This window comes from Mercenaria mercenaria, chromosome 15 (assembly GCF_021730395.1).
Source record: "Mercenaria mercenaria strain notata chromosome 15, MADL_Memer_1, whole genome shotgun sequence".
NCBI lineage: Eukaryota > Metazoa > Mollusca > Bivalvia > Venerida > Veneridae > Mercenaria > Mercenaria mercenaria.
The window spans coordinates 39968557-39986423 of record NC_069375.1 but is presented as its reverse complement, the minus strand read 5'-3'; the positions used below and the strand labels follow the sequence as shown (position 1 = coordinate 39986423).

The following is a 17867-nucleotide window of genomic DNA, read 5'->3' as shown; positions in this document are numbered from 1 at the left end:
AATGACTATCAATGCAAGGGCCGTTTATCCATGTAAAGACTAGTCAATGCAAGGGCCGTTATTCCATGTAATGACTATCAATGCAAGGGCCATTACTCCATGTTAAGTCTATCAATGCAAGGGCTGTTACTCCATGTTAAGTCTATCAATGCAAGAGCCGTTACTCCATGTTAAGTCTATCAATGCAAGGGCAGTTATTCCATGTAAGAACTATCAATGCAAGGGCCATTATTCCATGTAACGACTATCAATGCAAGGGCCTTAATATTCGATGTAAAGTCTATCAATGCAAGGTCCGTATATCCATGCAAAGTCTATGACTGCAAGGGCTTGTATTCTATGTAAAGTCTCAGTACAGTACAATAGATTACTGACCTTGTAAAGTCTATCAATGCAAGGGCAAATACGCTATGCATTCTGTTTATACAATAATCATTACTCCGTGCAGTCTCTCTATACAGTCTTTATTACTCCCTGTAAAACCTACCAATACCTACAATGAAAAGGTAAAGTCTTTCTATGCAACAGCATTTATTGTGTACAGTCAATCATTGCAAAGGCAATTAATCCATGTAAAGCTTATGAATTCAAGGGCCATTATTCCATGAAATGTACATCAATCCAAGAGCCATTACCCCATGTACATTACATTACATTATAAATGCAAGGACAGTTATTCAATGTAAAGTATATCAATGCAAGAGTATTTACTCTGTATAAAGCCTTTCAATGCACAGACCATCTATGTGGATAGAACCATTTAAAAATTGACGTAAAGGCTTATCAACATGAATCTTTATACTGTACTCCATGATGTTAAAGGGTTGTGTTGTAGGTTAACACATTGTGGTGTGACTTGGACCTGACATTCATCATAAAAATCTTCTTTTCACTGCTTGAAATACTCTTTTTTTACAATTTATTTAATCACACTGGCAATTTCTGAAAAATTGAAGGACTGAATATTGTGAAATTTTAACGTACCTAACTGTTAAGCTTATTCCCAGCCACTGTGATGGACTAGTAAATCAGAAAGTAACACTCATCCTAACATATATTTTTGTTTAATTGATTCAGCATACATTTACATTACATCAAAAGCATCAATATTTTTTATTTAATATTGAAGCAAGTATGGCACCTATATCTGTCAATAGGACACTGCTGCCACTACTTACCTCCCCATATATGGTCTTATGTTACTTCTTAACAATACAGGACTAAGTGAACTTTCATATCATTCCGAGGTGGGGTTGTGGGATGGCTTTGGACACATCAACAGCAAAAGTAAAAGTTTTTTGGGGGTGTTGGGGGTGTGGGGGTGGGGGGGGGGGTGGGGGGCGATAGGAGGGAGTAAATCCTAAAATAAAAGCCCAAATCTAAACTTCACATGCTGAAAATAGATATTTTTGACTAAATCAATGGCCATAACTCTGAGGAAAAAATTCCAAACAAGACCACAGGTGCGTAGATTCACATGAGAAATATTTTTTCTATGGTTTTATGAATATTGCTTAAACAATTTTGGGATAAATGCCACCCCTTACGCATAATTTTGACCATGCCAAGAGCCATAACTCTTGTTTTACCAAGTGAAATCCAAATGCCAGATGCACAACTTCACATGCTGAAGAACAATCCTATAATGCTTCTTGGCTGTAGGACAAATACTTTTGTGATACCTGCTACACAAACTTTTAGGTCCTTTATGCTTATTTTTGACTAAATTCAAGGCCATAACTCTTGTCTTTCTGAGTGAACTCCATAAGAAAACCCCAGTTACATAATTTTAAAAGCTGAATACCATGTTTGATGACTCTAGGTTAAATACTTCTCGAGATATTCACAACACAAATTCAAACGGACATACTGACGGTATACAGACAAAGGCAAATTGAAGTAACCTACTCCTCAAAATAATATGGGAGGCACAAGGATTTTTCGCCAAATAAATATATAAACAAGAGGGCAAAATAGCCAAAGACTGCACATCTGTGTTTCAATGATTACCTTCTAAATTTTGGTGACATGAAAACATCTGCGAAACAAGTTTCATAATGGGTCATTCATGGTAATATCTGTGAAATTACTTTGGGCCAGCATTTTCTAACAAGAAGGTTTTTAAAGTTTACACTAAATGCATATAGAAAATAGTGTACACTAATATGAAAATGTGAACACCCCTCAGGTGCCAAGTTTTTAATTAAGTGGAATAATTTGAACAACCTTTGCATAGGGTCACCCCTTAAAACTTCTATAAAATGACAGTTGAAACCCGATATATGGAACTCACTTATCTCACATTTTCAAGTCCTATCCCGAAAACACATGAAAAAAAAAATCATTTTAAGTAGTATTTCAGTTATCACTAAGTAAAACGCTCAATACCTTGGAATCCGATATACATGTACCAAGTTTCAACTGTATTTAAACTACATTTCATAGAAGCAATCTGATCATTTTTTATGTAAATCAGGTAGATCATTAACAAAGATTTTCTATGACTTTACTTAATGACCTATTTTTTTTAACCCTAGTGACCCAGTTACAAATTTATTCTACATTTTTAACCTAGTCTCTTGAAGATCAGGCAGAAAATATAGCATTTTGATTGATAATAAGGTATTTCTCTGATCTGACCTAGTGGCCTAGTTTTTGACAAAGTTTTATCAAGATCAAGTGGAACAAGAGCTGTCACAGGAGACAGCACGCTCGACTATTTCGATGCTGGATAGTGCAACTGGGCACATCTGAGGAAACTAGAGCTGTCACTGGAGTGTTTAATGACTCCAATTGTGGATGAAGATATTGCACAATAGCCCGAGTCTATGTCAAAAATATCAACTTAACGTAATAAGAGAGGTAAAGATAAAATGTATCAAAACACTATATAAGTATATCCTAAGCAAAAAGAGGCATAATTCATTAAATATTGGTGCCAGAGTTATGCAGCTTGTGTCATATAGTGTGGGTGATGATGTTGAACAACTATTTTAAGTCTGAATCAAATCCATTCAGTAAAAACACAGACAGAGTGAAAGTGCATCAAAACTTTAACCTAAATTCTAAGTAAAAAGGGGGAATAATTAATGAAAAATTGGTGCCAGAGTTATGCACCTTGCATCATATGGTGTGGGTGATGATGTTGAACAACTATTTTAAGTTTGAATCAAATCCATTCAGTAATAACAGAGACAGAGTGAAAGTGCATCAAAACTTTAACATAAAATTCTAAGTAAAAAAGGGAAATAATTCATGAAAAATTGGTCCCAGAGTTATGCACCTTGTGTCATATGATAAGGGTAATGATGTTGAACAATTGTTTAAGTTTGAATCAGATCCATTCAGTAATAACAGAGATAGAGTGAAAGTGCATAAAACCTTAACCTGAAATTCTAAGTAAAAAGGGGAATAATTCATGAAAAATTATGCCAGAGTTATGCATCTTGTGTCATATGATGTGGGTGATGATGCTGAACAACTATTTTAAGTTTGAATCAAATCCATTCAGTAATAACAGAGGTAGAGTGAAAGTGCACCAAAACTTTAACCTGAAATTTTAAGTAAAAAGGGGGAATAATTCATGAAAAAATGGTGCCAGAGTTATGCACCTTGTGTCATATGATGTGGGTGATGATGCTGAAGAACTATTTTAAGTTTGAATCAAATCCATTCAGTAATAACAGAGACAGAGTGAAAGTGCATCAAAACTTTAACCTGAAAATCTAAGTGAAAAGGGGGGATTATTCATGAAATATTGGTGCCAGAGTTATAGCCCTTATGTCAGATGATGTGGATGATGATGAGGAATAAGTATTTCAAGTTTGAATCAAATCCATCAAGTAATTACAGAGATAAGTTGAAAAAAGAGAAAGTGCACCAAAGTTTTAACCAAGGTGGGGACGCGGAAAGACGCTGACGCCGGGGCGAGAAGGATAGCTCTCGGAGACTCCTTATGCTTGGTATAGCCAACTAAAAATGTAGCCCCTTGAGTGTACACAAGGATTTTCTATGACTTAACCTAGTGACCTAGTTTTTGAATTGACTTGGCCAAGATTTCTTAGACAGAAACAATCTCACAAAGATTTGTAAAAAAGATTTATAATTATGAAGCAGAAGATTCAGCCTCTAGGGTGTTTACAAGACCATTCTATAATCTGAGCTGATGACCGAGTTTAAAACCTCAAATAAGGCAGTGCTGAATAACTGAATTTGACAGATTTCACAGAGACATTCATACCAACCCTTGTGAAGATGGGTAGAAAATGTGGCCTCTGGACTATTTACAAGGTTTTATCTATGATCTGACATAGTGACCATGCTTAAGACCTCAGGAAACCCAGTTTAAAAAATGACCCACATTTCATTATGACAAACATTCTGACAAAGTTTTATGAAGATCAAGTAAGATATTGGTGTTACAAGGTTTTTCTGTGATTTGATCTAGTGACCTAGTTTTAGACCTCAACTACACCAGTTTCAAATATGATGTAGACGTCGTAGAGACAAACATTCTGACAAAGTTTTATGAAGATGAGGTGGAAAAATGTGGCAACTCAAGTGTTAAGAAAAACTTTCCTATTACATTAATTGACCTGGTAACCTACTTTCTGACCCTAGATGACCCAGTAATAAACTCTTCTGAGATTTTATTGAGATTAATATTCTAACCAAGTTCCATTTAGTTTGGGAAAAATATAGACCTCTAGTGTGTTAATAGTCAACTTGATGGCAAGGGACAACTGACACAGGGCAATCACATAGTTCACCTTAAGCACTTTGTGCTCAGGTAAGCTAAAAATTTCATTTTCAGTATAAAAACCATTAATTAACATAATTTAAAACTCTAACCAATTCACAAAGCATGAAATACACTAGACTTTAATTTCATCATTATTATTCTGTACATGTAAATCTCCTGTAGGTGTTCAAATAAATTTCAATCTCTTTCAACAATCATACCAAACAGCAGTGCACAGTTTAAATCCATCTGCCTTTTCCACAAATGAGAATAAAATTAATAAAGTAGAGGTACAACACGCAAATGAGTAGAATATTTTTAGATACTCTTTATATCTGGAAACAATGATCAGTAATCTCAAACACACCATCAATAAATCACATATACAGCAAATCATTCATGTTATAGAATACAGTAACTAAGTGATATCACAATTTTAAACAACACCTTGTCAATACATGTCCTATTTAGGTCGCCCTGCCCCAGGTGGGTCCAATAACGCCTTGCGTCTGGCTGTCTCCCTTGATACATTGTTGTACAATTTTGTTAATCTCTCCTGTAAAACAGAAATATTTTGTGATTGTGAAATTTCTCAAGTCCAAAATAAGAGATAAACAAGAGGGTCATGATGACCCTGAACCGCTCACCTGAGTAATATGAGCCACATGTTTAAAATGGCAAACTGATGCTAAAATATTAGAAAGTACGTCAGTAGGTCACATTCATGGTCACTGAAAGTCAGTTTTAAGATTGGTGTGCAAAACCGTACATGTCATCCAAATTTCAAGGCTGTATCTTTAAAAACAAGAGGGCCATGATGGCCCTATACATCGATCACCAGAGTTGATCTGGCCTAATGACCTAGTTTTTGACCCCGCATGACCAAGAGTTAAACTTGACCTAAAGATCATCAAGACAAACAATCTGACTAAATTTCGTAAAGATTTGGTTACAACTCTGGCCTCTAGAGTGTTCTGACCATGTTTCATAAAGATTGGGTTAAAAATGTGGTCTCTAAAGTGTTCACAAGCTTTTTCTTTGATCTGACCTAGTGACCTAGTTTATGACCCCACATTACCCAGTTTCAAACTTGACCTAGAGATCATCAAGACAAATTTTCTGACCAAGTTTCATAAAGATTGGGTCAGAAATGTGGTCTCTAGAGTGTTCACAAACTTTTCCTATGATTTGACCTAGTGACCTAGTTTTTGAACCCACATGACCCAGTTTCAAACTTGACCTAGAGATCATCAAGACAAACTTTCTGACCAAGTTTCATAAAGATTGGGTCAAAAATGTGGTCTCTAGTGTGTTCACAAGCTTTTCCTATGATTTGGCCTACTGACCTAGTTTCTGATCCCACATGACCCAGTTTCGAATCTGACCTAGAGATCATCAAGACAAACATTCTGACCAAGTTTCATAAAGACTGGGTCAAAAATGTGGTCTCTAGAGTGTTCACAAGGCAAAAGTTGACGGACGACGCACGACGGACGTCGACGGACAATGACCGGTCACAATAGCTCACCTTGAAACAACAAGAAAGTAGGTCAGTAGGTCAAGGTCACAGTCAAGTGACCCCTAATCACTTGGGATCATCTGGTAATTATTATCAAGCAGTCTAGGAAATATGATCTGATAATTTTTTAGGTATTTATTCCTATATAACTCATATAACAAGTGACCCCCTAGGGCAGGGCCTCTTTTCACCCCAGTGGCATAATTTGGGCAATCTTGTTAGAGGTCCACTAGGCAATGCTACATACCAAATATCAAAGGCCTAGGCCTTGAACTTTCAGACAAGAAGATTTTTTTCCCCCTATAGATATGTCTGTTAAATCTCAGACCCAAAGGGCAGGGCCTCTTTTCACCCCAGGGGCATAATTTGAACAATTTTGGTAGAGGAACACTAGGTAAGGAAACATACCTAATATCGAAAGCTTATGCCTTGCAGTTTCAGGCGAGAAGATTTTTAAAGTCTTTTTCTTATATATCGAGTCTATGTAAAACTTAAGACGAGTGGAAAATAAAAGCTCACCATGAGCATTTGGCTCAGGTGAGCTAAAAACTTTAACCAAAAAATTCTAAGTTAAAAAGGGGGCATACCTTGCCAAAATTTTATCAGAGTTATGGGGATTGTTTCTCCTGGCATAGACTTTGATAACTATTTAAGTTTCAAGTCAATAGCTTTGATAGTAACAGAGATATTTGACTTTATAAAAACCTTTAACCAACGGTGATGCCGGGGTGAGTGCAATAGCTCTACTTATTCTTCGTAAAGTTGAGCTAACAATATACCTCATCTTCTTTGACAGTTCTTACTCGTATATATTGTACAGACTGCACGTAATCACTTCATTCAAAAGTTTATAACTGCTTTGTCCTGCAAGCGCTGTCTTGAATTCTTTACACAGATATAAATCTGGAGGCTATCCCTTTAAATTTATTAGGAAATTTCCTGGAAAACTGTCATTACAAACATACCTGAACATTTTGTAAAATATTGTTGACTAGCATTACACGTCTTCTGGAATTGTTAAGTTTTTTAACATATGATTCCAAGTCAACGGCTACAGTCTGGCTACCAGATATCACCTGAAGATCTGAAATTTTATAATAGACATTCATAGTAAAATTAATAGTAAATGTCTTCAATGAAATATATATTTTGTACAATTACTGACAGCAACCAAAAAAAAAAAAAGACACTCCTAACATTATGATTACTGAAAACTTGCAGTATTTAACAAATTTTCTATAGTACAAATCTGAAATTTTCAGTTTTGGCACAGCCATTGACCACAACCTTAAAATGACCATATATTCTGTGAAGTGCTGGACCTATGGTCAAAATATTTTTGCAACCCTTCAATGTACTCACAACCAAAATCTCCCCCATTTGATCTTAATATGGCTAAAATGCTTATCGTTTCATAAATCTGAGATTTAAGCAATATTCCTTACTTGTCACACATTATGAACAAGAGCTCTTACAACACGAAATGCACCCCTTGATGCATTCAGTAATTGCACAAAGAACAGAAATTAGTTGGTCACTGTACATGAAAGTCTTACTGTTCTGCGTCAATGTGACCTTGACGTTTGACCTACTGAACTTAAAATCAATAGGGGTCATCTGCTGGTCATGATCAACCTCCCTATTAAGTTTTGTGATCTGAGGCCAAAGCACTCTCAAGTTATCGTCTGGAAACCATTTAACTGTTCTGGGTCATTGTGACCTTGACCTTTGGCCTACAGACTTCAAATTCAATAGGGATCATCTGCTGGTCATGTTTAACCTCTCTATCAACTTTCATGATACTACATGATCCTAGGCCAAAGCGTTTTTGAGTTATCATCTGGAAACTGTTCAATTGTTCCGGGTCACTGTGATCTTGACCTCTGACCTACTGACCTCAAAATCAATAGGGGTCATCTGCTGATAATGACCAACTTCCCTATCAAGTCTCATGATCTTTGGCCCAAGTGTTTGGCTCAAGTTATTGTCCAGAAATGGTTTAACTGTTCCAGGCCATTGTGACCTTGAACTTTGACCTACTGAGCTCAAAATTATAAGGGGTCATCTGCTGGTCATGGTTAACCTCCCTATCAACCTTCATGAGCCTAAGCCCAAATACTCTCAGTTATCATCTGGGAACCATTTAACTGTTCCGGGTCACTGTGACCTTGACCTTTGACCTACAGGCCTCAATGTCAATAGGGGTCATCTGCTGGTCATGAACAACTTCCCTATCAAGTCTCATGATCCTAGGCCCAAGTGTTCTCAAGTTATTGTCCTGAAATCGTTTAACTGTTCTGGGTCACTGTGACCTTAACCTTTGACCTTCTGATCTCAAAATCAATAGGGGTCATCTGCTAGTTAACTGTTATGACCAACCTCTCTATCAACTATCATGATCCTAGGCCCAAGTGTTCTTGAGTTATCATCTGGGAACGGATTGGTCTACAAACCAACCAATATACAGACCGACATCATTCTGCAAAACAATATACACCTCCTTCTTTGAAGGTGGGCATAATAAACTAACAACTTTGTTTTGAAAAGACAAAACAAAAAAAAAAACAACATAAATCCAGTATAGAAATTAAACATTCTGGTACATATAATCCATAATTCTTCATTTCTCACAAACCTGAAAATTTTCAAAATTGTGTAGGCCATTCATAACACACAGCTAAGAAATATAACATGATCTACCACAAATAATGAACAAGAGTGCCAACTTGTCATAATGTATGTCCATTACAGTAAATCCATTTCAATTATAAAATACTCTACTTATTGAGTGAACAATATCAGTTTTCTTAATTCTAATGAATTCAAGGGCCATAATTCTGGAATTAATATTCCAAACTGTCTATTTGCAAGCCTTCACTAGATTTTTAGGTACTCGTAATATATCTGTGTAAGTATGGCTGACATCAAAGAATCATAGTATAAAGAAGTCAATTTTTAAAATTCTGATCAATTCAAGGGACATTACTTTGAAGCTTCTAATCTGGTCTAGCTTGTTCCCAAACCTTGCCTTGATTTTATACAGATACACAATTTGTATAAGTTAAGTTTTGAGACAGTCACAATACATTGCAGTTATTGGGCAGACATCAATTATTTCCAAGTTTTAATTTACTCACGGGCCAAAAGTTTAGAGTTTATCATAATATCAAGCAGATACTTGTTGACTGATTCAAGGGACATAACTCTAAAGACACTGATCCATACTGGCTGGTTAATGAACTTGATCTTAACTCCACTGCAATTCATTTTTCTATACAAGTATGACTGACTACTCCAGTTATCATGCAGACACTCAATTTTGGCAATTCTGGTCAATTCAATGGCCATTATTCAGGAGATATTGTTCAAATTGGCTGATATTGTTTTAGTTACATGTATACTTCTCCATCTAACCGTTATCATGTTACTAATCAGGTTACATTAGTCAGTTGAGATATTTTTGTATCAAGGCCAAACAAATATTGGAATATTTCTTTTTTTTTATATACATTTAAGTTAGAATGAAAGTCAATAATATGGGAAAAATTCAGGAATTGTTTTATAACATCTAAAGGTGTTGCATATTAAAGTGCTGTGTTCATATTGTACTGATTTTTTTTTAAAAGTGGAAATATTTTGGAACTTTGATCCAAAGTGTCTGCTCATAATTACCTTCTGCTAGACAGTCAATCTGCTGGCGTAGTTCTACTTGGCTTTCTCTGAAATTATCAATATTAACGTTAATAAACAAATATTGTAAGTGAATGCCTTATACAGTGTTAAGCTTAATATACAATACTGAGGTAAAAAAAAACCAGCTCTAATTAGTACTATTATATCCATGGATCAGATAACTCTTGTACACCCTTGGTTCAGAATTTCAAAATATGTAAACACAAGAGCTGTCAGAGGACAGCAACACTCAACTATTCAACAGCCTTGTCAACTGAATGAATATTAAAGTAAAACAAGAGCTGTCCGTAAGACAGCCAAGCTCGACTATTCGAAATATTGTCCCAGAAGCAGGAAAATATTACCCAAAAAGGTTAAATATCAAAAGAGTTTTAAGTTCAAAAGGGGGAATAATTTGACCAAAATGCATATCAGTTATGGGACTTGCTGCTATCAACTAGATTTATAACCCCGAAGACACATGTGAAGTTTCAAATCAATATCTGCATTAGTTTTGGAGATAGTAACTTGCATGTAAAACTTTAACCAAAATTTTCTAAGTCTAAAAGGGGGCATAATTTGCTCAAATTACATGTCAGAGTTATGGGTCTTGACCCAATGAGGTTGGTAATTGATCTAGAAAAAGAAAAAATAAGTTTCAAATCTATATGCCTTTTAGAAATAGCTGTATGTACTTGCACGCAAAACTTTAACCAGAATTTTCTAAGTCCAAAAGGGGGCATAATTTGGCCAAAATGAAAGTCAGAGTTATGGGACTTGCTGCTATCAACTAGTTTTATAACCCCGAAGACACATGTGAAGTTTCAAATCAATATCTGCATTAGTTTTGGAGATAGTAACTTGCATGTAAAACTTTAACCAAAATTTTCTAAGTCCAAAAGGGGGCATAATTTGCTCAAAATACATGTCAGAGTTATGGGACTTGACCCAGAGAGGTTGGTTATTGACCTAGAAAAAGAAAAAATAAGTTTCAAAGCTATATGCCTTTAATTGATGGCTGTATGTACTTGCATGCAAAAACTTAACCAAGGTGTGACGCCGACGCCGACGCCAGGGTGAGTAGAATAGCTAGACTATTCTTCGAATAGTCGAGCTAACAAGAGGACCATGATGGTCCTGAATCGCTCACCTATTCCCACATGACCCAGTTTTGAGTATGACGTCATTATTTGACATAGTGACCTAGTTTTTGAGCTCATGTGACCCAGTTTTGAACTTGACCTAGATATTATCAAGATAAAAATTCTGACCAATTTTCATGAAGATCCATTGAAAAATATGGTCTCTACAAAGGTCACAAGGTTTTTCTATTATTTGACCTATTGACCTAGTTTTCGAAGGTAGGTGACCCTGTTTTGAACTTTACCTAGATATCATCAAGGTGAACATTCTCACTAATTTTCATGAAGATCTCATGAAAAATATGGCCTCTAGAGAGGTCACAAGGTTTTTCTATTTTTATACCTACTGGTCTAGTTTTTGACCGCACGTGACCCAGTTTCGAAACTGACCTAGATATCATCAAGGTGAACATTTAGATCAATTTTCATGAAGATCCATTGAAAAATATGGCCTCTAGAGTGGTCAAAAGATTTAAATAATTTTAGACCTACTGACCTAGTTTTTGACCGCAGCTGACCCAGTTTCAAACTTGACCTAGATATCATCAAGATGAACATTCAGACCAACTTTCATACAGATCCCATGAAAAGTATGGCCTCTAGAGAGGTCACAAGGTTTTTTTATTATTTGACCTACTGACCTAGTTTTTTAAGGCATGTGACCCAGTTTCAAAATCGACCTAGATACCATCAAGGTGAACATTCTGACCAATTTTAAAGGAAATCCATTCACAAGTATGGCCTCTAGAGAGGTCACAAGGTTTTTCTATTTTTAGACCTGCTGACCTAGTTTTTGCCCGCACATGACCTTATTTCGAACTTGACCTAGATATCAACAAGATGAACATTCAGACCAATTTTCATACAGATCCCATGAAAAATATGGCCTTTAGAGAGGTCACAAGGTTTTTCTATTATTTGACCTACTGACCTAGTTTTTGAAGGCACGTGACCCACTTTCAAACTTGACCTAGATATCATCAAGGTGAACATTCTGACCAATTTTTATGAAGATCTCATGAAATATATGGCCTCTAGAGAGGTCACAAGGTTTTTCTATTTTTAGACCTACTGACCTAGTTTTTGACCGCACGTGACCCAGTTTCGAACTTGACCTAGATAACATCAAGATGAACATTCAGACCAACTTTCATACAGATCCCATGAAAAATATGGCCTTCAGAGAGGTCACAAGGTTTTTCTATTATTTGACCTACTGACCTAGTTTTTGTCGGCACGTGACCCAGTTTCGAACTTGACCTAGATATCATCAAGATGAACGTTCTGACCAATTTTCATCAAGATCTTGTGAAATATATGGCCTCTAGAGAGGTCACAAGGTTTTTCTATTTTTAGACCTACTGACCTAGTTTTTGACGGCAAGTGACCCAGTTTCGAACTTGACCTAAATATCATCAAGGTGAACATTCTGACCAATTTTCATGAAGATCTTGTGCAATATATATCCTCTAGAGAGGTCACAAGGTTTTTCTATTTTTAGACCTACTGACCTAGTTTTTGAAGGCACGTGACCCAGTTTCGAACTTGACCTAGATATCATCAAGATGAACATTCTGACCAACTTTCATAAAGATCCAATGAAAAATGTGACCTCTAGAGTGGTCACAAGCAAAAGTTTAAAGACGCACGCACGGACGGACGGACGACGGACACCGCATGATCACAAAAGCTCACCTTGTCACTCTGTGACAGGTGAGCTAAAAAGGGGCATAATTTTGTAAAATTGCAATATAGGGTTATGGAACATTGTACAAGGCATATCAGCTTAAGAAAATAGACAATTGTTTGAAGTTTCAATCCATTCCCATTAGTTGGTACTGAGATACCAGCTTACATACAAAAACTTAACCTAAAATCTCCTATGTCAAAAAAGGAGCATAACTTTGTAAAATTACAAAGTAGAGTTTCAGAACCTGTGCAGATCATGACAGTGAACAAGTGTGTGATGTTGCAATCCATTCCCATTAGTGGGTGCTGACATATCAGCTTATATTTAAAACCTTAACCAAAAATTTCTAAGTAAAACTAGAAATGTGTCACAGACATGTTTCTCCCCCCGCAACATGAGAAAGGTAACAACTAAGGGAAGTTAATCTTAAAAAAAAAAAAAATCCTAAGTCAAACAAAAATCCTTACCAGGTAGAAATATGTTAAAATACTTCTCAAAATTGGATGTAACATGCATGTTGTACTACAGAAAAGTGGTCTTGTTTTCCCCTACAACCAGTAATAAAAAAGTTACACTATAAGCTATTTATAGTAACAACAAAGGAGAGTAATTCTAAACTAGGGACCTAATTGCACATGACATTATGTCTCATGAGGGTATACAACTGAGGCAACTTACATCAAAATCCCTCCATGCATGAAGAAGAAATGCTCAAGACAAAGTCATTCTTGTATGCGACCTTTGCCTCTAAGTGTGACCTTGACCTTAGACTATCCATGCTTATTATTCGTGTCAAATTATTTTGAAATCGGACCATGCATGTCAAAGTTATGGACCGGACACGAAGACCACATTATCAGTATATATATATGTAGTGAAAACTGGCTAAGTTCAACCAAGGACTGTGACCTTGACCTTTGAGCTAGGGACCTAATTGTTGCGCAGGACACATCGTCTATCCATGCTTAATTATTATTTGTGTCAAATTATTTTGAAGTCGGCACATGAATGTCAAAGTTATGGACCAGACACTAACATCACCCTTTCCCGAACTTACAAACACACACACAAGCACACACATGGACAAGCACACACAGACAGGGGTAACACTATATGCCCCCCCCCGCCACCCCATTTTATAGCGGGGGCATAATTTATGTCGGTAAATAGCTATACATAGCTAATGTTTTTCCTGTTAACATATATATGCACCGACTTTAAATAAAATTTGTACTGTATTGTATTGTATTGTCACCTCGCAAGGGCCCTACGGCTTCTATTTATAATTATTAATAGTAATAAGCATTTTGAATCTTTTATCAAATTTGTATTTTCCCAGGACTGAATTATAAGGAATAAAATAACAAATGCTTTTCTTTAATACTGTATACATATTGGCTCAGGGTTCTAGCCAGGCTATTATCGCCTGTCGCGTGCGACATGCCTTCAGACTTTGAGTTGTATATTCGACATCCCTTATTTCCCCCGTCATCCCTTAATTGCCGAAGCGACATGTCATAACACCCCGATTAATCCGATAGTGTATTCGAAGAAACTTCCACGTGCTTACCCGATAGTTTAGGTAAAGCGATGCCAGTTAAGATAACCGATAAACCAATGACAGCTTCCTATGTGTGGAACGTGTGACGTAAATTTCATCGTAGCTCCGCCTTTAAATCCTTTGACAGGCGGTATCTTGTGATGTGTACATAAAAGTGACTTCGCAAGTTTTAAGATTATACATGTCATTAGATATAATGACAGATGATTCAACAATTATCGTCCGAATATTTTTCGCAATCAAGGAAAGACAATGTAAGGAATTAAGTCACAAATCGTGCATCACGGTAAAATACTTTTGAACAATTATCGCCGTAATATTAATGTTTTTCACATGTATGAAATGTGTTTTCTCGGGCAGAATATCGAAAAGACAATGCAAGAATTAATGTTTTCTGTCGTCACTTTCAAAATAGAACTTGTAGAGAAAAGTCTGAAATACCCTCCGTGCATTATTTCATCACGAACGGACACTTTGGTAGAACAACCGACCTTCCGTAAGCCAGCTGGATGGCTTCCTCACATGAAGAATTCAACGCCCCGAGTGAGGCTCGAACCCACATCAATGAGGGGCAAGTGATTTGGAGCCAGCGACCTTAGCCACTCGGCCACGGTCACAATTTCAGAATCCTCCCCCCCCCCCCCCCCCCCCCCCGCCAAATGGCCAAAGGAAATCGGGCATTGATCCAAAATGGAAACCAGCGTTTCCCTGGATGACAGTCTCAGATTGTGTTGTTTTACATTATGTACAACAAACAGTTGACATTTTCAAAAACTTAAAATGGATAAGTTTTCAGCAAATAAACTCCGCAGGAATAGAAGACATAAACTTTAAAAGTACAAATAGATCTGTGTGCAGTGCTAAAATTGTGTTGTTTTATGTACAATAAGGCTAAAAAAAAAATATGTGTGGTTCAGGTAACATTGGTAAAAAAAATAGGGTAGGTAGGTAGGTAGGCTTTTTTTTTTTTTTTTTTTTTTTTTTGCCCTTCGATGCCAGTTGGTACAGACATAGTTGGTCGCCATTCTGTGAGATATGCACATGGAAAGCATCTCAAAAATATATGCAATTCTAAGTGGCATTCTGTTATAAATAGGCTACTACATGGTGCCAGGATGGTCTAGTGGTTAAGACATAATCTGTTCTCTGGATTAAAACCAAGGTTCAAATCCTTGTCCAGGCAAACAGGCCTCATACAAAAATGCTACTTAATCTGCAGTTGAGTTCTGCACTGATTTCAATGCGTTATCCAATAAACCAAAAAGAACTTTCAAGGGATATTCCAGTGAAGTTTGATCAAAATTGGCAACATGGTCTTAATATATGTGACCAATCCCCAGGCTCCACATCCAATCAGGGGCTCCCCATCTCATCCAAGCAGAATTGAACAAAGACACATCCGAGTGTTAAAACCGACATTGAAATATATCAAATAAAACTGTCCATGTGCTTTAATATAAATACATTTATACATAAAAAATGTTGCAAATTTAATCGTTCGTACCTCGAACGTGTTTTTGTCATGCAATTCCCGGCTTGCAAAACACACGAAACCGCCGGTTTTCGAGTTGTCTGATTGATTATGAATTTCCATAAATACATCTCCGACGAGGGACGAGTGAAGAATTGCCTTCATAAAGCGTTTCTGGTAGCCGTGAACACATTTTCCCACTATCACGGCAAGAACACTAGCCGCTGCCATGTTGAAATCGTAATCGATTAGATGCTTGCATTGATTCGTATATTTTCGTACTCAATATTTTTCGTACCAGGTTAAAAACCACAAAAAACTATAAAAAAAAGTGTTAGGGTCGGCGATGAAAAAATAGGGTCGGTCGGGTTACCTGAACCACACATATTTTTTTTTTAGCCTAAGTAGTAAATGAACATTTTTAGCAACTTAAAATTGATGAACTTTTAATTGTCATTCAGCAAATAAACTCCATAGGATTTTTATGACCCAATATCTTTTCTTGTACATGTAAATGATGCTTATTGATGCTTATTAATCACTGAAAATACCACTATGTTTTTCACTCTGAAATGCACCAGAATGCACCAAAATGAGATGTAGTAACACAAAATTTTCTGGGGTGACCCCCATGAGGGAGGGGACACCCCTCCCGCACCCACCCCTTTCATCGTCAAAAAAATCCTTCTGCAACATGCCTTCAGAAAAACCTGGCTAGAACCCTGTGGCTTATACGACACACTCGCTTGTAAGATATGATTTCGGGCAAGTAAAAATGTTTTCCGGCAAGTTCTTTTCTGAACTTACTTGCCCAAAAGGACAAGTGCTGGAAAAAAATTGAAGCAAAGACTGCCACCAAATAAACAGATGATAATGCGTGACATCACTGTGATCTCTCCCATTATGTTCTCCACAGCATATGGCCACAACGGGAATACTAGCCCTGTCCACAGGCAACCATACAATTGGAAGAACTTGGTAGAAGGTCACTCTATGGTCATTGCTGTAAATTTACTTTAAAATCGGACCGAAGATTTAAGTTCATCTGTTGTAGTCACTTATCAATGAGCGTCTGCTGATCTAGATCAATTTACACAAAATAAATTTGATATCATGTCTTCGACATTGAACCAACCTAACAGTTTTAACCCTGTCATCAATCTCTTCAACTGTTGGCTTTAACAGGTCGATCATGCCATCTGTTATTGCGTCTCTTCGATCGTAAACGATCGTACTTTCGGGCGAATTTGGAAATGGGACGTTACTGTCGGCCATATTAGTTTTTCTAATACATGTACCGTACCGTTTGTGCGAAATTGTTTCACATAACCCGAGTGTGCCCATCTTTAAAAATATAAATCTTGAAATTTTCACAGTACAATGCGTATATTATGCTGAGGAACTGATAAACTATATAGATCTACTATTTAAAGTATTTGACCAAAAAAAATAACCATACAGTATTCAAAACTGAGGCATCAGTACTTCATGCAATGTCAAAGGTAGAATATGAAAATTTTCTCACTTTGATGTGAGATAAATTCTATATTCACGAAAAACAAACAAATTTGCTTTTTATTTTATGCTTAATTAGAAGCTACGTCGAGATATGCATTTTGCAACAAAAATTAAATTAATCTCAACACGGGAAACAGGCGCGCATAAATGAACATGACGTCAGACGTGTTGTGACGTTAGAAAGAAGTACACGACATAAAGTTCCATTTTATTTTATTTCTTGCTGCATAACGCTATGAAATTTTAATTAAGTAAAATAATTTGAATCGAGAAATATACTTTAAGTAAATAATATAAAATTTATACACAATGTACAAGTAGATCGGCAAAAGGCTATATCGATCATTTACAGTGAGAAATATGCAGTGAGTGAAAGGATTATATCTCACTGATAAAACACAGTATTTCATCAGTTAGCATAAAATAAAATGGGATATCTTCGTAGAGTGAAATTCCAGAATTTTCACCCCAAGACTTTTCCTCCCAAGATTTTTTACCTCCAATTTACAAAACCTAGACTTTTCACACCCAATGTTTAATATACTGAAGATAT

The 17867-nt window shown here is 36.4% G+C and overlaps 1 protein-coding gene across 1 annotated transcript; it reads right to left on the bottom strand.

Moving 5' to 3' along the window:
• Positions 1-1047: 1047 nt before the first annotated feature.
• On the bottom strand, positions 1048-17077 carry LOC123551862 (SNARE-associated protein Snapin-like). Its single transcript, XM_045341102.2, has 4 exons — positions 16932-17077; positions 9933-9979; positions 7226-7344; positions 1048-5297 (listed from the first exon to the last, which is right to left on the bottom strand). Exons 1-4 carry the CDS (start codon positions 17069-17071, stop codon positions 5205-5207), a joined length of 399 nt encoding a protein of 132 aa, XP_045197037.1. The 5' UTR covers positions 17072-17077; the 3' UTR covers positions 1048-5204.
• Positions 17078-17867: the final 790 nt, after the last annotated feature.